The 23,191-nt window shown below is 28.4% G+C and overlaps 2 protein-coding genes across 4 annotated transcripts; both read right to left on the bottom strand.

Annotated features, from left to right (window-relative positions):
- Positions 1–3,354: 3,354 nt before the first annotated feature.
- Positions 3,355–9,775, bottom strand: LOC129296047 (cycloartenol-C-24-methyltransferase-like). 2 transcript variants are annotated; one of them, XM_054934644.1, is made up of 14 exons: positions 9,596–9,775; positions 9,276–9,391; positions 7,985–8,051; positions 7,256–7,329; positions 7,081–7,165; positions 6,744–6,799; positions 6,336–6,390; positions 6,009–6,056; positions 5,835–5,918; positions 5,603–5,719; positions 5,428–5,511; positions 5,204–5,329; positions 4,612–4,709; positions 3,355–3,645 (listed from the first exon to the last, which is right to left on the bottom strand). In XM_054934644.1, exons 2-14 carry the CDS (start codon positions 9,356–9,358, stop codon positions 3,585–3,587), a joined length of 1,038 nt encoding a protein of 345 aa, XP_054790619.1. In that variant the 5' UTR covers positions 9,359–9,391; positions 9,596–9,775; the 3' UTR covers positions 3,355–3,584. The 2 variants fall into 2 exon arrangements, with proteins under 2 accessions (XP_054790619.1, XP_054790620.1); XM_054934645.1 differs by having other exon boundaries at positions 9,276–9,360.
- Positions 9,776–18,045: 8,270 nt separating this feature from the next.
- LOC129296048 (uncharacterized) lies at positions 18,046–18,926 on the bottom strand. 2 transcript variants are annotated; one of them, XR_008589685.1, is made up of 3 exons: positions 18,647–18,917; positions 18,479–18,575; positions 18,046–18,397 (listed from the first exon to the last, which is right to left on the bottom strand). XR_008589685.1 is itself a non-coding variant. In XM_054934646.1 (2 exons), exons 1-2 carry the CDS (start codon positions 18,759–18,761, stop codon positions 18,228–18,230), a joined length of 453 nt encoding a protein of 150 aa, XP_054790621.1. In that variant the 5' UTR covers positions 18,762–18,926; the 3' UTR covers positions 18,046–18,227. The 2 variants fall into 2 exon arrangements, 1 of the variants encoding a protein (XP_054790621.1); XM_054934646.1 differs by having other exon boundaries at positions 18,479–18,926.
- Between the last annotated feature and the right edge of the window lie 4,265 nt (positions 18,927–23,191).

Below are 23,191 nucleotides of genomic sequence, written 5' to 3'. Positions count from 1 at the left end.
TATTAGATTCGTAGGTTAAGCTTTGAAAAATTAAGTCTAACCTATTTAACTAAATAGATCTAAGTAATGGTTTGAACTTGGCCTAAGTCCATTCAGTGGCATAGGATAGATTGGGCTTGAAATAGGTTAGAATGTAAGCCTTTGATAGAGGCCTTAGCATATTCCCACCCCTACCCATGTGGTACATTCAGTTTTAGTGTTGCTAATTTTGAAATAATCAGCAAATTATTTATATAAAAATAAAATATTTTATCTTATTTTAGAGAATTTGTCACATCCAGTACAGACACCAAATAACTTTTTTATATACGAAGACACCAAATAATTTTATTTCCATAAATTGTTATATACCGTGAAATTTTAAAAAATTTAAAATATATGTTTTGTTTTAATTTTTTTTTTCCTTCCGTATTGTAAAGGCAACTTATTTTTATCCATTTTACTTTCTCATGTAAATTTAAAATATAAATAAAAAACTATCTACAATAACTTGTTTTATCCCTCAGATAATTACCTCAGAATTTGTTATCCATGCATATATCATTTCCAGATGTCTTATCCACACATAAATTAAAATATACATAATTGCGTGTTCTATTTTATAATTTTTTAATGTAAAAATAAATTATATTTTATAAATTTTAATTTATTTTATGAATTATCCTTACATAAATTAAAACTTAAACCACAACATTTCCTGGTTTAGAATTTATTATTTCATGCACATAAAAAATATAAAAACACTCTTTTTATTTCTGAGTCTATTACCAAAGCTAAAATTTAAAAACTACACAATCTCAGATTATGTTAATATGCTTCTTTTTTGGCCAAAACAAATTATTTTAATATGATATTATAAGCATATAATGAAAATATTTCCCCCTCATTTTTCAATATAACAAGTCAACTAAATTTTTAAAATATAAATAAAAAATAATTTTTAAATGTATGTTATGATTAGGACGTGCCTTACTGTGATTGACCCTTTACCTACAACAATGTTAAAGCACTTATTTGACCAATTTTTTTTTTAAACAAAGTTCAGTTAAAAGAAATGAAAATGTTACTATTTAAATAATTATTCATGTGCAGTAACCTTTTATTATACCTCACTGTACACATTATGATTGACATTGATTTTAATTTTATATTTATTCTTACATGTCTTTAGTGTAATTGTTTCCAATTTTCAATACAAATTTGTTATTTGATCATTGAGGAATATTCTCTCAATTTGCCAAATTGTGTGGTAGAGAGAGACCACTGGAAAGACAAGTCAAAGATTATTTTGGCCATACGTGCATTAAAAACATTAGTTCAGAGAATACATTGAACGCAGCACTTGGAAGAGACGATGAGACATTTGGTGGGTGGCTATCTGATGCCAGAAAACATTTGGTTTTATTATTTTTTTCCCGACAGAGCACGTTTTTTTTAATAATTATTATTATGTGGTGTGGTATTCATTCCTGTTTTTAACTTGGGGGCTGTAATGTGGCTTGAGAATAAGAACTCTACAACGGATAGTGAACTGGGATTTAACAAAAATTAATAAAACTAGAGAGTCTCTCAAGTTTCAAATTTTTAATAAAACAAATTATAAGCAGAATTTTTTTTCCCGGTTTTTAGACCTGGTGCGGTTGGAATTCAAACAATTACTTTAAGAGGAATTCTATAAATTCAAACATTCTGATTTCAAATTATATTTTTGCCCAAGAAAAACTAAATTTGGATGCATCAGCGATTCAGAGCCAATATTTGAAGAGGATTGGGGAAATCTATTAAGGTTTAAATTGATATTTTATGACCAAATTAAAGAGTAATCTTTTAATATTAAATTAAAATTCATTTTGTTGAAGCATAAAATTCAAAGAGTGTGATTTTTACTAAAAACCTTGAACCATTAGTAATTTATTTTTGAATTGTACCGTTAATTTGGATATTAATTAGTTAGAAATATTAACCATTCATTATCCTCAATATTTATAGCAGAGGACGGAAAAATTATGGCCATTGTTCAAATTCAAATTATGACACTATTTAGATAGGATTATATTTTACTAGATACTGGATAGCTAAGAAAACCCCTTTTTTATTTCGAATATATATATATATAATATACACACATTAAAAAAAAGAAACCTTTGTTTCAATGTTTTGTAGGAAACACAATATGTTCCTTGTGATTTGATTGAATTGCATTTTGTTTTTAGTCTTTATAATTTTATTTTATTATTTCCAGTCATCATAGTTTGATCAATCTGCAATCTTAATCTTTATAATTTTAAAAATATACATAAACAACATGAGATAACACTGATGGAGGTAGTTTTGCTGTAACCATACTAATTTCTTTGATGACACGCTAAAAATATGTTGATGACATAAATAAATTGACCAAGCAAGATTAAAAATAAAAGGTAAATGAAAAAAATATTTTAAATTTGGCTTAAACAAAATACAGGAGATAAGTATATATTAGCAAAAAACTGCGGATTAAATACATGTTAGTAAATTAATTCTGTTAGTGCCACTCATGGTCCTTATATGTATTTTTAAAGCTACAAGAACTAATAGGACAGACGAATCAAACTAAAAGAACTAAGAATAATGAAATAAAAATAGAGACTAAAAACAAACGCAATTAAGTAAAACTAAGAACACTAGTACATGTTTGATTTCAAGTTGGTTTTAAATCAAAATTACATGTAAGAGTGACTTGTCTTAAAATTGCAAAATCATTTTTGCAACGAGAAAACAAACTTGCACTAAATGCATCTCTCTCAAATAAAAGATAATTATTGGGTCCTTTGACCCCCTTTATATAAAAAAAATTATATCCAATTTTTCATATGATTTATACATGTGTGTGTGTGTGTGTAAGTCTCAAGTATCCCTTATTACTAAGTACAAATCATCCGTATTGGGTATCATTCTAAGAGTTTAGTTCACCCAGATTTCATGTCTTAGATCATATTATCCAGTATTTCAATCAAACACAGCGATATGATACTTCAATATAATAATAGTTCGGAGTATATATTAGATAAGTAAATACTACTCCTCTGTTTAAAAATGTAAGACATTTTAATTGAATCTTACCCCCAATAAAATAGTTATCGTTTTATTAATTAACCATTCTTTTCATATTTATCCCTATTAAACCTTACAATAAATATAAAGTTATTATCAATAGGGACACTTTTGGAAAAAAAAACAATGATTACACATCGACAAACTAAAAATATCATACATTTTTTAAGGGAGGAGTACTTTTTTACAACAAAGTATACATGCGTCTGCCTAAAACTAGAATATTTATCATATTTTAATTCAAATATTTAACAGCAAAGACACAAGAAAGTGAATGAGATTAACACAAACAGTAAAATAACGCAGGGTTTGAAGGTTGTATCCAAATCAGGAGGTTAACTAAATGCTTAAGCATAGAAAATACAGAAAGCGAGGCGGGTCAGTAGCCCTAAACAATGTGAAGAAACTACATTGGTGAACATTCACTTTAGCAAAGACTATTATTTAGTAAGCATATACTTACAAATCTAACATGCTAGCGCCTGCAGGCCTCAATTACCTGAAAGAGGCTTCCGTGCCAGAAAGAAATACATTGGTGTGAAAATCTCTTTCCTGAAAATAGACACGTTCATGTCAAGTTTCGGGCTTTCAGGTAAAGTCATGCGCTTAAATAATAATAAAATATTTAGTAGGTAGAAAAATATTGTTTAAAAATACATTTTTCATTTTCTTCTTAAAGAAATACTTTTTGGTCCACCAAGTATTGTTTAAGATTCATTTTTTCTTTTCTTTCTTCTTTCTTTCTTTTTTTTTTTGGGGTAGGGGGTGGGTTTGGTTTCGGAATTGTCTCCTAGTCATGCGTATAGGTTACTAATCACAATGAGAGAGAGCATTGTCTGAAGTTATAACATAGAACTGTTTAGATTTTGACTGTCCAACAGCCTAGTTGTTCTTTTCCCTATTGTTTTTTAAAAACTGTTTTATCAATTTAAAAAAAAATTTTTTTGCGATGGTTTGAGAGAAATTGATTAAATTAACTATATTTTTCAATAACTAAATATAGTGTGCTTTGAAAACCAGAAAAATAAAATGAAAATAACTTTAAGATGTTTTCATTTTTTATTTTTAAAAACAAGAGTGAACAATTTTGAAAACAATTAAATCCAAAGCACATATCCATGAGTTTTTTAAATTTTTTTGTTTTTAAAAATAGAAACCAAATGGATTCAAATTTTCTAATTTATACGTTTGTGGCTAACATCCAAAGTCTGCTTCTTTTATAATTAATCAAAATATTAAAATTTCTAAAAGAGGGATAAAAAACTATCGTCATCAAATTCTGAATGGGACGTTTGGTGCAAAATGAGAATGAAAAAGAGAATGAGAATTGGAAAGTTTTTTGCCATAAGTATATGAAGCTCCCTTTCTAAGGAAATCATTTTCCGATCTATCAAACACAATAAAAAGGCTTTCTCTCATCTTTTCTGTCCATCAAATCCATTTTCTATGTATCAAACGCAGCCTAAATTTAATCAGCAGTTCAGATATGTAACCGATGGATTAAAAATAAATACTTACTTGCCACCTTCAACAAGTCCCTCCGCAGCCTTTTCTAGAAATTGTTGAACCCTGAGACTTCCCTTAGGTGCTAGTCCGAGATACTCCAGAGTCTTGACCTAGAAATAAATTCAGAGAGCCAATCAACCAATATACAACAACAATAACAAGCCTTATTCTACAGGTGGGATTGGTTATATGTACTGTGTGACGCCATTATGCTATGTCAACACTATCTCAAAGACATGAAGGAATGTTAGCTTTGATACCCCCCGTATTTTTTTAGTTTCTGCCTATATATCTCTCTACTGTGCTAATATTAAGAAATTTTCATATCGATTAATTGGCTGGCTGTGATGAAGATTTTAAATATTAGCACAGTAGAGAGAAGTATAGTTTGCGAATACTTACATAACAACCAGCCAATCAACCAATGCAAAAATTTTAAATATTAGCACACTAGAGAGGTACACAGGTAGCTCTGATCAATAAACTAAAACCGATAGGGTAAGTATCAGATCTAACATACGTGTCTTCGTGAGAGTACATGTATCCTATAACTTTTAGCAACATGCAGACATTTTAAGAATACAACGGTGATCAGTAGTATTACCATGTTTCTGGTGAAAAGTCGGCCAACGTATGTCAGACGGAAACTACTCATCGAGAAGTGATTTGTATCTAATGGCAAGTACCAAGGGATAGCAGAATCGACCGCAATATCTTTTTCCCAGATGATCTTTGTAAAAGGAACGAACATACCACTCAGCCAACTACATTGTCCATCTTATAAATGTTCAAACAATAAGCTTATGGTAACAACAGGCGGGTGTTCACCTCAAATCCTGCTTGCTTTAGAGCTTCAAGACACTTTGAGGTCAACCTAATGTCGGGAAGCCCATCACCGAGCTCAATTTCTGCCTGTACATATGAATTTTAGTTTCCAAATTTAAAACCTTGAGAATGAATAAGTAATGTCAAATAAAATTCTTTCAATTCTTCTGCATCATACCTTTATTTTTTGGTGTTCTTGATTACTGGGGTCAAAGGCATCAGTCATGCACCACTCATACGCAGCAAAATATTGGCCTGGCTTCAACACTCTATAGATTTCTTTATAACATCCATACTAACCATATCAGGAAACAAAAAAATAGAAAGAGAAGAGAGTTAAACTAAAAATAAAAACAAAAGAAAGGAGTAAAAACATCAAACTTTGTTGAACATGATTAACTGCCACATACAGCATCCGGAGCATGGCAAGTAGCTTCAATTGCATATATTGCATCAAAAGAATTGTCTGGGAACGGCATTTTCATGAAGTCGGCCTGCATTATCAAAATATATCATCATATTATTAAAGAGTCCACTTTAACACAATTCACTGAAATATAAAAATTGAAATTCGAAACATCAACCTTGACAAAATTGCAAGTCTTATCCACTCCAGTTCTGCGATTGAGCTCCTGTAGACAAACGTGTTAGTAGGTATATAAGATTAATTATCAAGAACTATCATCTATAGACCACAGAATATGCAAATCTGCACGATTCCTTTATGAACAAGGAATATCACATTGTCAAACAAGTACCACAAGATTGTCATGAACGTGTGCTTAATGCTTTATCAGAAAATATAATTTCAGAAACATGGGATACAGATACTAAACCAATGTTCATAATTTATAACAAGTCATCAACTAGATTCAAGGATAGTACAAAAAGATCAAGATGACACTGCATACCTTTCCTCTGGTTATTTGATACTCATTGTTGTTCAATCCTATAATTGATGTCATGCTGCACAAATAGAGTAAAGCTTGTAACTGCAATTTTACTCGCGAAAAGGGAAGCTAGACATATTAGGATTACAACGCATTTACACCTTCCTCACTAATGTAAACTATCTCTATGACGAGAGATTCCAATTGAAGGAATATGAATATGGATATTGTTTTGGCATAAAGTAATTCTTCATCACGTATATTCTTTTCCAATAAATATGAAGTCATTTTATAGAGTTTATTGAATATATTCTCGTTATACCCCAAAAAGCAAGCTGAATAGAGAGGCGAATCAGAGTATAACCCAATTATGAAAACTGAATAAGCAATAACTATCAAAGAAAAAAAAATACAGGAAGATTAGCAAACCTGAATCGAGCAATTTCCCTCATAGGTCCCCCAATTCCACATCCAACGTCCAAAACCTAAATTTAACCAAAAAAAAAAAGAATTCTAAATTATTTTCTATGAAAAATATTTAATAATTTCTTTTAAGTTCTGCCATCAAATTATTATTCAATAATAATATGACAAATGTGGAATTTTACAAACAAGTGAATTGCTTTTACAGCTTATTGTTGCGACGTTAGGCTTTTTTTTTAATTCGGAAGTCTTTTTTTTATTTGTTGACCTGCAAAGACATCAGAAACAATGCTCAAGTCTAATCCAAAACAGAAAACCATATACAAGTAATGAATACAAACACCTTCTGTCCAGGCTTCAAACCAAGTTGTAAAGCAAGAAAGTGCTCATGTCGCTTGATGCTTTCTTGCAGAGATTCCCCTTTCCATCTTGATAACCAAGAAAATAGCAGTGTGAATTAGTAATAAAAAAAATTAAAATAATTGTACAATTTGTCCAAGAATGAGGCAAACGGACACCTGGGTGCAAAGTGGAAAGACTCCCCCCAGCCAAATTCATAAAAGCTGGTAACAAGATCGTAGTATTTATTAACCTGCAGGACACATAAAAATCTTAGTTTTTTGTTTTCTATATACAATCAAGTTGATTCTAACTAAGATAAATCATAGAAAATTCCCAATTTCATAAAAGCACAGGTTATTAAGCTATAAGCTAATCATCCAAACCAGCCTTGCTTGATAACCAATGTAACTACTTAGGTGTCTATATATATATATATATTGTTTGAGTAAACTACCTGGATAGAAAAATAGTAATTTGGAAATTGTTTCAATGCCACATAATTTGAAAATCTTTCAAATTGCAGAAACCAAAAAAAAAAAAAAAAAGTATGTGACAATATTAAGACGAAGTTTATACTGAACTGTAAGCCAGAAGTTTAGCCTATTACAGATGTCAATAAAGCTTAATTGTAAATCAACTTGACAATGTGATGAGATGATAGGGTACTAGGTGATAAAACCGGCAAGGATATCTCAGTAACATTCACAAATAGTTTCAGCATGATCTTGGGGAAAAAAGGGATGATTGTAAATCCTGTAGATGTACATTTGTCATGGGGCACTCTAGAATCAGATAAAGTTTGACGTAGCTTATAGCATGTAGATGACACGAAGGTTAATTAGCGCAAGATATAGAGAAAACTTCAAAATGTTGATTGCTAAATACGAGTATCTCTAAGTTCTCACCATATCGGTGTAGTTGGCTTTTCTCTCTTCCAAATCACCTCCATAAGAAACGTGATACTTCTCATACCTGAAACATAACTTTGGAACTTCAGACCACGGAGAGCAGCAGTTAATACAACCAAATCTCAGGTATTTTAATACAGCAACACTTTTATTTACTTACATACATATATAATTTATATGGATCAATTTTCACAAGTAACCAAGTAACTAATGTAGTAAAATTTTCAATTTTCTCCGCATCACTCCTTTTTTTTTTTTTTTTGTAGTTGGTCAAGTAGTGAGGGGGGCACCCTGGGGGGGGGGATTTGGCCGTCTCCTTGTGCACAATTTAACCAGCCCACTTCTCCGTCTGGTCACCAGCACGGCATCTATGCTTGATCTAGCAGAGTCAACGAAATTCCTTTGGACCAAACCTTCTGGGTTTCACTAATCCTTGTTTAAACGAATCAAATTTAGATATTTAGTGAGTGCCAATTCAATCCCACATTGAGGAATTTTGGAATCACTATTCAAACAAACTAGGCCTAAATCACCCAATTTATTCTAATCACCAATTTCCCCAGTGGCTTGGCTAAGCGTAATCCAAACATTGACTATCAGGTGCAGTTGTGTGAAGGTGATAGTTCGGTACACTATGACGCAAGGATCACTATGATTCATTAAAATAGATATAAAGTAGTGGAATTTATTGGCAAATCCATTTTTGGCAAGTTTGTATCGGTTCTTTGAACCTATATAAAATAAACCATTTTAAGTCGTGTACCTATGTCGGTTCTTTTTACCCATTATTGGCACACCCAGTTCTAGTAGTGGGTAGTTAGGTGAGGCATGACATTTGACTTTCCGCTCAAAAAAAAAAAAAAGGAAGTAAAAACATCCACAAGCAGAATCATCTGGCAAATGCATTGAACAGGACACACAGACTGACAGCTAGTCGTTTTCCACAAGCCCAAAGAAGGCATCACGCATCAATCAGAAGCATATAGCATCAGGACCAGCATAACAGGATTTCCTACATTCTTCTTTTCTAAGATAATCAACGTTAATACGAATGCCACATTTTCCCCCCTGGATTATTATTTCCATCGATATAAGGCTAGAATGAAGTATAATCTACACTGGGAATCAGAGAGAAAACGAGACCCCCCACTAAGATACAAATTAAAACATCAATGCAAAAAACAAAAAAAACAAAAAAGAAACAAACAAACGAACAAAGAACTGTCATTGCAAGAAGCAAAACCGAGACTCGCAGCTTCAAATCAGAAAGATAATTGAGAATATATACTTGTCAACAGCAGACAGGACTTCGGCTTTCTCAATCTTTCCTCCGACACCATACGCCAGATCCAACGCGCCAGCTTTTGCCATCTCTAGCAGATTTCAGAACGAACTGTCAAAGATCTAAACAGTAAACACAACACCAAAAAGAAAAATCAGTAAAAAGTACAACCCACGAATTAAAATCATCAAAACAAACAAATCAAACCACCAAGAAAAAAGAAGAAGAAGTAAATGTACATGCAGAAGCAGAATGCATTGAAAACAAATTTGAGAAATGAGTTTAGAAGGAAATGCACTACAAAGGTGATGAAAAATGGAGTAAACCTGTAAAAGGAAACGATCTTCGCCGTCAAAGAATCGCGATGACAGAGAGAAAAAGGAAGCGGAAAAAGATGAAGGGAAATTAGGTAAAAGAGGAATCAGGAATTGAAAAGAAAAGCAAAACGAATTGTGTGTGATGTGAGCGAGCGTGAAGAAGTTTGGTTGCGTCGAAGAGTAGAGGCCACTTCCGTCCACGTTCCGAGTAAAGTAACAGTCGCGGTAGTGGGCCCCTCCATCTGTTTCAAAAACTAATTCATTTAATATTTTTTAGGAAAACATAATCTTGAGTATGCTCAAGTTTTGCTAGATATTTTTACACTTTTTTTTAATATTTTAAATTTTTATAATACTATTTATGAAAAAATTTAAAACGTTCCAAAAAAATATAGAAACTTATATTACTGCAAAAAAATGCAGAAAATTATAATAAAACTCAAACAAAATATAGGAATAGAGTTATGTTTTTCTTATCACTTTCTTCATTAAAAAATATTATTTTTTTAAAGTGTTTTCATTAAATAAACTATTTTATATTTTTTTAAGGTAAAATATTTTATTAAATAAAAATAAATATAAAAAATAAAATTAATTTAAAATTAAATAACTTATTTATTAAAAGTTAAATTTTGATTAAAAATACTTTATAACTTTTAATTGAAGGAGTTTTTATTAAAAAATATGATAAAATTTGGAGACACCTCTGTCGGTGGGCAAGGGATGTCGCTTTTTGTTTTATTTTTTATTTTCCTCCTTATTTTTCCTTTTATCACATCAAAAGTTTTTAATTGTTCAAATTTAATTTACCATAATAATCTACCATAAAATTATTATTATCATTTTATATAAAATATTATATTTTTAAAATATTTAGATGAAAATTTTAATAGTTCAAATTTATTTATATATTTATAATTAAAAATAAAATAATAATTTCACTAAATATTAAATTAAACCTGTTAAAATTTTGATTCAAGAGTGGTGAGAAAAAAAGAGGAAAATGGAAAATAATGAAAATGGAGACATCCCTCCCCATTTATTTTTCTGACCCTCAAATTTCCCCATGTTTTTCTTTATTATTGTAAGATCAAATATTGTCAAGATTTCAAATTTAATTGTTAATAATATTATTTTTATAATTTTATACAAAATATGTCATTAAAATATTATAGTTTTAAAATATTTATATTAAATTTTAATAATTTAAATTTATTTATATATTTTATTTAAAATTAAAATAATAATTTATTAAATATTAAATTTAAATTGTTAAAATTTTGATTTTATGATGATGAGAAGAAAAGATGGAAAAAAGAAAGTGAAAAAAAAAAAAGACCATTTATCTCCCTATCCCGAGATCTACGCGTGATTAATCTTGAAAAATATTGCAGCTTTCGAAGAAGAACGAGCTTTCTCATGACCTGTCGATGTTGTCCTTTCAGTGAATCACATTTTCAATATTTTATTTCCCACAATGTTAAATAATTTTCTCTGGTGAAGCCTGGAGAATTTGGATTTGGATTCTCCATGCTTTGTAGGGGGGAAACACGATAAAATAAAGCGAAAAATGAGGTTAAAAACATAACTCAGAAAAAGAACTTAGCATTGTCTTTTAAATTTAAATACAAAGTCAGGGGAAAACAAAAAAAAAATTAAGTCAAGTTATGCTAGAGAGTTAAAATACAATTTTATTCTTAAATTTTTTTTCAAGGAGCAATTTTGCTCCTATATTGATACACATGTGAAATAATTTTATTTTTAAACTTTTTTTTAGGAGCAAAAAACTGTTTCTACAAAGTACCTAGCACTCCTCAAAAAAATAATTTAAAAATAAAATTGTCACATTTATTAGTACAAAAGTAAAATTATTCTTGAAGAAAAATTCAAAATTAAAAATGTATTTTAACCCTAAAACAAATCTCAAGAAGATTTTTGGAAGAACCTGCATTGCAGAACATGAAAGAAAATATATAGTACAGTAACAAAAAGGTATCAAATATATATAAATATATATTAAAAACATCATTGTTATATTAATGGCATATCATCTTCATGGGACCTTAACAAAATTGACAAGTGGTCCGGTCTTTTCAGGCCTCTTACATTCTAAGATCAAGTTTGGAAGAAATGAGCTGTAGGTTGTCCAGATTTCTTGAAGTACAAGAAGACATTTATTTATTATTTCAGTATTTTTTTAATTATTGAAATGAAGAGGAGATATGATTTGGTACTTTGGTGAATAATAACATGGCATTGTTTTTTAAATACAATTTTACGTAAAAAACCTTGCCAAAAAAAAAAGAAAAAAGTAGTCAAGCTCTATCTAAGTTTAAAAATATTTTTCAAAATTGGTGATTTTGAGAATGCTGTTGGTTTTATCTTGAGCTAGACAATCGGTACAATTATTTCTTCTTTAAACACGTGATTAAAGGGGATCATCCAATTTTTAATTACAAAAGCCCCGACATTGTTGAGAATTTCATAAACAAGGTTTTCATAGGAAAAGTTATGTCGAGAAAGCGTTAAAGATTGAAGATAATCAGAGAATAAAACAACTTTAGCAAGCTCACTGCAGAGATTATGGCCTTCAGAGTACCCAAAAGTTTTAATCCCTTTATCTCCATATATAAAAAGAATTTTAAAATTTTTTTTATTTTTAAATATAAGAAGTTGTTAGTATATTTTGTAATGAATAGATTATTATATCCTTATTAAATTAAAAAGAGAAAAAGATAAGTACTTTTATAAATTTACTTTAAAAAAAGAAATATATTTTTTTATTCACAATAATTACGGGCAAAATTAAAAAATTGCTATGCTTTTAATTAGATAATCAACTTTTATTGATTTACATAATTCAATTAAAAACATTTTATATAGAGTATATTAATGCTTTGATGGTAATTAAAATATTTGGAGAAGCCTCGGGCTCAATTATCCTGATAATCAGGGATAAAACCACCACAAGCGCAGCACTATAAGCGAGAACCTGCATTGTAGAACATGAAAGAAAATATATAGTACAATGGAGAAAGATGTCAAATGTGGAAGATGAGTTGCAGATTTTTCACTATGTTACTTCTCTCAAATGTACTTGTGAATGAGCTCTTCATCCCAATTTCTCTTAAAATAAGCTCTTATAATAATTGTCAATTATTGAATTATATAATGAAAAAAATTTATATAATTAGCTTTATATATTTAATGTATTTGTTTCCAAATAAATCAAAGTATGTATGTATATATATATATATATATGAATCTTTTATAGGTTATTTATTCTATAATAAACCCATACTTTTAACATATTAAGATCAACTTGTTATGATTTGATTAGGCATGAGTATATTAAGTATTTAAGTTTACATACATATAAGTCTTGCCCTTATATAATTACCATACAGCATTGTGTTATATATATATATATATATATATACTCCCTTCATTAAAAAATGTAAGGCATTTCTAATTGAATCTCACTTTTTAATAAAGTAGTTATCTGTTTTTAAATTAACCCTATCTTTTCATATTGACTCCTATTAAACACATTATAATATATATAAAATTATTCATTAATAAGGACACTTTTGAAAAAACAACAATGATTACACTTCAAAAAACTAAAAATACCTCATATTTTTTAATATCTAACTCCTCAAAAATATTTTATATTTTTTAACAGAGGGATTAAAAACATCATTGTTATATTAATGGCGTATCATCTTCAAGGGACCTTAAGAAAATTGACAAGTGGTCCAATCTTTTTAGACCTCTTAAACTCTAAGAGCAAGTTTGAAGAAAAATAAGCTCTAGGCTATCCAGGTTTATTAAAGTATAAAAAGACATTTATTTATTATTTTATTTTTATTTTTATAGATTATATATTCTATAATAAACCTATATTATTACTTTTTTTAAAATATTAAGATTTACTTGTTATGATTTGATTAGGCATAAGCATGTTAAGTGTATAAGTTTACATACATATAAGTCTTGCCATTATATAATTACCATACAACATTGTGTTATATATATATATATATATATATATTCCCTCCATTAAAAAATGTAAGGCATTTTTAATTGAATCTTAATTTTTAATAAAGTAGTTATCTATTTTCAAACTAACCCTATCTTTTTATATTTACCTATATTAAACACTTGACATTAAATATAAAATCATTCATTAGTAAGAACACTTTTAAAAAAAATGACAATGATTACATTTTAAAAGATAAAAAATACCTTATATTTTTTAACATCCAACTCCTTAAAAAATATTTTATATTTTTTAATGAAAGAATTAAAAACATCATTGTTATATTAATGGCATATCATCTTCAAGGGACCTTAACAAAATTGACAAGTGGCCCAGTCTTTTTAGACCTCTTAAACTCTAAGATCAAGTTTGAAGAAAAAAATAGCTCTAGGCTATTCAGATTTATTAAAGTATACAAAGACATTTATTTGTTATTTCAATTTTTCTTAATTATTGAAATGAAGGGGGGATACGATTTGGTACTTTGGTGAATAAGAACATAGCATTGTATTTTAAATACAAGGATTCGGAAAAATCCTTGCAAAAGAAAAAAAAAAAAGCAAGCCATATCAAAGTTTAAAAAGATTCTTCTAAAATGGTGATTTTAAGAATGTCATTAGTTGTATTTTGAACTAGACAATTAGTACAATCATTTACTTCTTTGAACATGTGATCGAAGATTATTATTCAATTTTTAATTACAAAATCCTTGATGACATTGAGAGCTTTATAAAAGGGGGCGTTCATTGAAAAAATTATGTTGGATAAGCATTAAAACTTTAAGATAATCAAAGTATGTATTGACTTTTGCAAATTTGTTGCAAAGATTAAGGCCTTCAAAATGGCCAAAAACTCTGCATCATTGCTCGGGTGATAATCAAGACATTTGAAGAAATCTTTAGGCCAATTAGCTTGGATGATTTGTAGATAACAACATGAAAAAAAAAATTGGTAAAAAGTGACTCAACAATCAAATAATGTTTGGGTTGATGGAAATGAAATATTAAAAATAAAACAAATGTTATAAAAAAAAGTAGAACAAATGTTTGTTTGTTATAAAAAAAATTAATTTGTAATTGATCCTAAGTAAGGTTCATATAAATTTAAAAAATAGAAAGGATATTTTTTTTAAAATATCATGTTGATCCCTTCCTCATAAAGAAGTGGATCCTACACAAATGCATTTCTCACACGGCACACACCACACCCACAAGATTTTTTGTTCCCCCCTTTTTTCTGCCTGAATTTTTTTTTTGGTTCCCATTTAATCATGTGGAAGTTTGATTCTTTAATCTTTTGCATCAAGAAGTATGGTTACAAGAATGGGTACTGATAAACCAAAAGATTATTAGCAAAAAAAAGAGCATTGTATTTAAAATGAAAGAGAAATAGAATCAATGCATTTCACTTTGAAAATTATAACTAATTTTTTAAACCTGCTATGTTTAGAATTACTCTCTCTGTTAAAAAATGTAAAGCATTTTATGAGGGGTTAGATGTTAAAAAATATAAGACATTTTTAATCTTTCAATGTATAATCATTGGCTTTTTTCTCTCTCAAAAGTATCCCTATTGAATAAATCACTTTATATTTATTTTAGGATGAAATACCATATTAAATAAGAGTAGATATAAAAATATAAGGTTAATTTAGAAATAAGTAACCACTTTTTTTTATGGTGAAATTTAATTAAAAATGCCTTACATTTTTTAACGGAGAAAGTATATAGTAATAATCATAAGTAAGGATGGAAATAGGCAAGGCTCCCGATACATCTTGGCTAAGGGTGTTCAAAACCAATCAAAATCGAAAGGATCGATACAAACCAACCCAAACCAAAAGAAATCGATCAAAACTGAACAACAATAAAGCCTGCTTTGGTTTTTATAATATGAGAATCGATTGGTTTGGTTCAAGTTTGATTTTGAGTATAAGAAACCGAACCAAACCGAGCCAAACTTAATTAAAAAATATTACTTATTTATTTATTAAATATATAACCATTTATCTACAAGAAGCATTTTATTTTAAATTTTTTATAGTAATGGATAAACATTTTTAAAGGACTTGAATGGAAATGCATAATATTAAATAATTATAACAATGATGCTATGACCATCATTTAATTATTTACAATTTGCAAGTCTCAGTATTCAATTTATCTAAAAGAAGCATTTTATTTTAAATTTTATATAATAATTTTTTCATTATTTATTAAAATATAGATACATAGATAAACATTTTCAAAGGACTTGAATGAAAATGTATAATATTAAATAATTTTAATCTAAAAAACTTATATCAATTTTTATGATTAATTATCATTATCACATTGAAATTTTATTATATTTTTATACCTCTATTTATGAAAAAATGGAACAAAAAAGAATTAGATTTAATTTTAATACATAGCACCATTATGAAGATGGAAAAAAGAAAAAAAAATTAAATAAGTGCATTGAAACCCGATTTAGACCTTAACCAAACCAAACCAAATCGAAAATTAAACCAAACCAAATCGAACTCCATAAAACCGATCAGGTCCCAATTATGAGTAAACCAAATGGTTTGGTTCGATTTGATTTTTAGCCAAAACCAAACCAAACCAAACCGAGCCTATGAACACCATTCTTGACCTACTTTAGGCTGGCCTAGCTTATTTACTATAGGCTCAGGCCAGGTTTAGGCATTTAATTAAGTTTATTTAACTAAATAGGCTAAGTTTATTTCTTCAAGGCTTAGCTTATGAGCTCTACAGGCCGACCTATTTACACACACATATTATGTAATATATCACACACATCAATTTCGTCTTTTAATTTTTAATGAATCTATTCTTTTTATTTTTAATTATATTTTCAATTGGATTGAATTTATATATTAATTTTAATATTATTACTTTATTGTTGTAATGTATTGTAGTTAGTAAGTCTTTGTAATTATTATATATTGTAATTAATAAATCAAGTTATATATTGTATACTAATAGTTATAAAATATATTTGAAACGTTGAAAACTAAAATGTAAGCTTATTTAAAATGTTTACTTTTAAGTAGGCTTTTAGGCCAGGCCAGGCCTTAGGTAGGCTCAAGCCCGAGCCATGAAAAAAACTTTACACAAGCTTTAGGTTAGACTCAAGCTTTTCACTTACCATACAGACTTATGTCCATTTGGCCAAAGCTTAACTTGGCCTAGTTTATTTCCATCCCTACAAGGACCTGACAGATTAACTCTTACCACAATTTCCACAAGATCAACATTCCCTCTTGGTATATTTGTTTCAAACATTATTAAAATACTCAATTATAAATTTTAATCTTAATTCAAACTCCTAGGTTATTACATTTTACATGTGCAAATATATGAAAGAAAATTACATTTTATTAAAGATCAATTGCATATTGTGAAAGACAAGTTGCATATGTTTTTAAAAGAATCCATAAGGGAAATTAGCAAGAAATATTCAAATATGAATAAATAATATTCAAATATGTGAAGGAAAATTGTATTTCATTGAAAATCAATCGCATATCTCGGAGACAGGTTGCATATGCTTTCGAAGATATTTATAAAAAAAATTAGTAAGAGATATTCAAATAATATGTACAAGTAATATTTGAATACATGAAAAAAAAATTACATTTCATTAAAAATCAATCGCATATAGTGCAAAAAAAAATTGCATATCTTTCATTGAAGATAATTTGCATATATCATAAAAGAAACATTGTATATGACATATTGACACTAAAGCACCTCATGCTTCAAGACTTAATAAATTGACACCAAAAAACCTTATTTCACATGTTGACACCAAAAAACCTTATGTTACATATTGACGTTTAATAATTGATGATGAAAGACCTGTGACATATTAACAACCAAGAATCTTGTATAACATATTAACAACAAAAAACCTTACTCAATTTTTATTTTTTGTTTTTTTAGGCCCTTTACAGCATTTAACCTTTAATAATTATTGACAGCAAAGGACTTTTTTTTCAAAACAATCCCAAGTCCTTCTTAGCAGTTAGATTTCCGTTGAATTTTTTATTATAGCAATTTTCCCTTTTTCACTTTAAAAAAATAAAAAATACAAAATACAAAATCTGTACCGTCAAATTTAGTAAGCGGATGCGGAGGAGGGTTCCTCCTTAGGCCCCGTTTGGTTGGGGGGGAGGGGAGGGCCCCTCATTTTTGGTTAAGAGGAGGGGAGCCCCTCCCCTCCCCTCCCCTCATTTGGTTAGGAGGTCCTTCCCCTCCCCTCCAAAGCCTCTCCCCAATTTGGGGGAGCTCTCCTCTCCTCCCTTCCCCCTCCTCCCCCTCACCTCCCTTTTCCTCCCCTTCCCTCCCCTCGAACCAAACATACTTTTAGGAAGTCAATGCCGAACAAGGGAAAAAAAAAAGCGCACTGAGACAACTCAAACCTAATTGTCTCTCAAATATTTTGGGGGGTAAAAAAGCACTGAGTTTCACTGAGGACATTGAACAAACACCTTGCGTGTGCTCTCTTTCCCATCGCAAAATCGAATCCTTCAAACAGACAATCGAAAAAAGGACCAATCAAAGAGGAAGAAAAGATTGATTGTAGCCCCACCTAGACTTTATCATCCGGCTTTGATTCTTCAGAAGAAGGGAAAGTGTCCACCACTGCCGAACCAAGCGACGCCTCATGGTTTTGTTGTTGTTGTTGATGATGTTGATGGTCAGCGTTCATGGCGTTCTGAAGGTCCCTCAATCTCGTCCTCACCACGCTGGTGACCAAAACTGCCACAAAAACGAGCATGAGAAAGTTTTCAAATCGAACAAAGAAACAAAATCGAAAGGCAGTTGAATCAGAGCGGGTACTCGCGGCGGTTCCGATGGTCCAGATCCATAGGATCTTCAAGCCAGGGCTCTTCTCTTTGGGCATGTAGACGAAGATCGAAGATAAGCTAGGTTGTGCCTGCAAAAGTGAATTTGTGAGAGGAATAAGCGAAAATGAAGAAATTTTGCAGAAGAAGAAGAAGAAGAAACCTGAAAAGCCAAAACCGGAAGGGATCGGAATGCGAAGGATTAGCATTAGGGTGAAGAGAAGGGAAGTTACTCCCCAGTTCAGTCTCGCAGTGTGAGTGACAGATGTCAGATCCATGACGGGGTGTGATTTCCTTTCGCTAGGTTAAATTATTTTTCACATCAAGTTAGTTTTTATTTTAAAGAAATATTTTCATCTCTATTTAAAGAAAAAATAATAATAAAATTTTTTTAAATTATATAAATAATAATTTAATGAATGAAATTTTTGGGATTCTCTTTGTTAATAACTTTTTTAGAAAAAAGATTATTTTATTCTTACTAAAAATAATAAAATTTAATCAAAACTTTTATTTAAGAAAATTATAATTTTTATTTTATAAATCATAAGAGTTGAATTAAAAATTATAATTTATCAAGTATAGTTTTTATTATTAAAAAATAAATCTCAATGATAACTTTTGTTTTAAAGAATATCAACTTTTGTTATGTGAATCACAATAGTTGAACAAAAAATCATAATTCATCAAATGTAATTTTTATTATTGAAAAATAAATTCTTAAAATAATAAACTTCATTAACAATTTTTATTTAAAGAATTAAATTTTTTTAAAAAAAATTACAAGAATTAAACAAAAAATTATAATTTGTTAATAAAGTTAAAATAATTTTTTTGAAAAAAGTTATTAAAAAAAAATCTCTAGAGACTTTATTAATATTATGACATTTTAAAAAATTAAATTATTATTTACATAATTGAGAGAGATTTTATTATTTTTATATTTTATTTAAATTTTTAAAGAAATCAAAATATAAATAAAAATTGATAATTTTGAGACGGGAAAATTACAATGAAATTCTAAACAAAAAAATTAATTCCTTTTTTAATTTATTTTGCAGTCAAATTTCAACGTTTACATGTTAAAGCTCAATATTTATAAAAAGACAGAATTTGTAAGTAATTAATTTTTTTATCCTAGATCTATGTGCAATGTTCCCAAAACCTTTTGGGAAAATTATGTTAAATAGGTTTTAAAAATAAACCCATAAGATAGATAAAGGAAAATGGTTATAAAAATGTTAAGATATATGAGGATATTATGAAATTTAAAAGTCAGTAAATAATAAACCATGTTATAAAAAAATGAAGATACAAAAATAATATAAAATTAAAAAATATAAAAATAATATGTGATTTTTGTAAGGGTAACTGAATATAAAATAATTTTCATTTTATAAAATCTTTTTTTTCTGTTGTATAAAGAAAAAAAATCATTTTTCATAAAATCTCTAGACAACCTAAAAACTAAAGATGGTATTTGGGCCAAGCTCAACTAACCAATCCGAATTCTGAAATGCCCAAATAAATAATATTTTTAAAATATATAAAATATAATAAATATTAAATAATTATGTAAGTTTTATATTATTTTATACAAAATAACATATATTTGAGTGCACTATTATAGGTATTTTAAATAAATAAAAATATTTATATTTTCATATTTTTATTATTTTTAATTAATAAAATATCAAAAAATAATATTTAAAATATATTTTAATATTTATTTTTATATATTTTAAGACCCAATTATTTTTTAAAATTTTTTTGAGTCATATACATCATTTGAGTATCCAAAAAATATATTTTATATTTTTTACAAAATAAGATAATTAATTTTAAAAAAATTAAAATCAAAATAATTTTAAAAATAAAATTGGGACATGTACAAATTCCTACCTCTACTACTAGATCAACAAAATAAATAAAATAATATTTATAGATAATTAATTAGTTATCATCTACACCAGAGTTGATTAAAAATTAAGAATAAATTAAAGTAAATATCTCTTGTATGTAGGGTTAAATAAATAATTTTGAAAAAAATAACATTTTACTCATAATTAAATAATTTTGTTTTATATAATATAGTGATAACTATTTTTCTCTTATTCTTAAAAACAAAAAGTATAATTTACACAAAAGTTATTAAAAATTTTAAACTAATCAGGACAATATTTTTAAGTTAGTGGTTTAACCGTGATTGAATTAAGATCAACTTAATTATAATTAAAATAATTTAATTTAATTTAAATATTTATATATGATCATTATAAGAGCAATATTTAAAAAACTAAGATATTAATTTATAAGTAAAGAAAATATTCATGAATGAATTATACATAATATAACAAAACAATAATAGAGTTGCTTAAGTACAACGTTGATGAGTTATTATTTTTTATTTTATTTTTCTAATATTAAAATAATATGTTATGCTTAAAAAATTATTTAAAACTTAAAATTGGTTGCAAAAATAAAGAAAAATATTTTTAAAAAGTTTTAGATATTCGAGCTGACCAAATAAACTTAAAGATGTTTGGGCCAGGCTTGGTTATATGAACTTTTTAGAAAAAGTAGAATACTTTAAGTTCAATTTAAATAAATCTATCCTAAATTAAACTCAACTTAAATAAGTCTAACACATTCGAATTATTGGCTCTACTAAAAACTAATGATTGTTTAGGTTTAAATAAATGGGTTGTTAGCCTTTTTTTTTTTTGACCAAGCAAGGAATGGATTGTTATACTTGCCTTATGTAACATCCTGATTTTTAGATAATAAAAAAATTATGAAATTTAGATTTTATTGAGGATAAAAAATGATAATAATAGAAATTTATATTATTTGAGGTTATTCAAAAATAATAATATGGTTAGGCATTTAAATATAAATTAAAAATTTAAATTTAAAATCACATAAAAATATTTAGTTAAGATATAATTTTAAAATTTAGAATATATAAATAATTTTTTATGTGTGTGTTAGTAAAAAAAAAAAGAGAAAAGGTGGAAGGAACAAAAAAAAAAGAGGTGAAAGGTTGTTTTTTTTTTTAGGTCTCACATTGGTTAGATATGAGAAAAAAGAATGCCCCCTCATGTATAAAAGAGGAGGACACGCATCACTTGAGGCGGAAAAAAAAAAAAGCATTGAGCAATTTGTGAAAATTACAACTAATGACCCAAAAATTTTAATAATTAAATTTAAATCTATAATTTTTTTAATAATATAATTGTGGAACCCATAATCTCATTTTTAATTACAACATTGTGTTATATATATATATATATATATATTTTCTCCATTAAAAAATGTAAGACATTTTTAATTGAATCTCAGTTTTTAATAAAGTAGTTATCTATTTTCAAACTAACCCTATCTTTTTATATTTACCTATATTAAACACTTTACATTAAATATAAAATCATTTATTAATAAGGACACTTTTGAAAAAACGGCAATGATTACATTTTAAAAGATGAAAAATATCTTATATTTTTTAATATTCAACTCCTTAAAAGATGTTTCATATTTTTTAATGAAAGAATTAAAAACATCATTGTTATATTAATGGCGTATCATCTTCAAGGGACCTTAACAAAATTGACAAGTGGTCCAATCTTTTTAGACCTCTTAAACTCTAAGATCAAGTTTGAAGAAAAAAATAGCTCTAGGCTATTTGGATTTATTAAAGTATAAAAAGACATTTATTTGTTATTTCAATTTTTCTTAATTATTGAAATGAGGGGGGGATATGATTTGGTACTTTGGTGAATAAGAACATAGCATTGTATTTTAAATACAAGGATTCGGAAAAATCCTTGCAAAATAAAAAAAAAAAAGCAAGCCATATCAAAGTTTAAAAAGATTCTTCTAAAATGGTGATTTTAAGAATGTCATTAGTTGTATTTTGAACTAGACAATTAGTACAATCATTTACTTCTTTGAACATGTGGTCGAAGATGATTATTCAATTTTTAATTACAAAATCCTTGACGATATTGAGAGCTTTATAAGAGGGGGCGTTCATTGAAAAAGTTATGTTGGATAAGCATTAAAACTTTAAGATAATCAGAGTATGTATTGACTTTTGCAAATTTGTTGTAAAGATTAAGGCCTTCAAAATGGCCAAAAACCTCTACATCACTGCTAGGGTGATAATCAAGACATTTGAAGAAATCTTTAGGCCAATTAGCTTGGATGATTTGTAGATAACAACATGAAAAAAAAATTGTTCTCTGTCACGGGCTGAGAGTCTGGCGCAGCACACGGCGACCGTGCGACGTCCTGAAGGACCCCATAATCCTCAGGACAAGTCTTACCACATACGGATCACACTGGTTTCGCCCTGCCATGGGCTCATCAGGGAAGCGGCACTAGCCCCCAACCAGTTGTGTACTTAGTCCGAAGACTGAGGCAGAACGCACCCAATGCCAATGTCGTCCCCTTTACCCATATTGTGCGAGGCTAACCAGCGGATCGTTCATTACATTGGTCTTTACACGATCACGGAGATATCATCCGTGACATTCTCCCACACCCAATCTAGTACGCCCTCGTGCTAGGGGAGAAAGACTCCGCCCAAGGATCACACGTATAGTACTACCACAAACACATCAGCTTACTGCTGAATGGCCACCCGAGTTCTGCAATCTTCGGACCCACTCGCACCCGCGAGCCAACAGGAGTGGGGTCGACAACGGCC

The sequence above is a fragment of the Prosopis cineraria genome, unplaced genomic scaffold, assembly GCF_029017545.1.
Source record: "Prosopis cineraria cultivar Desert tree isolate PC_DT_omini unplaced genomic scaffold, ASM2901754v1 PC246, whole genome shotgun sequence".
Classification (NCBI taxonomy): domain Eukaryota; kingdom Viridiplantae; phylum Streptophyta; class Magnoliopsida; order Fabales; family Fabaceae; genus Prosopis; species Prosopis cineraria.
Note: the sequence above shows the minus strand (reverse complement) of the source record. Positions and strands in the feature narration are given on the sequence as shown.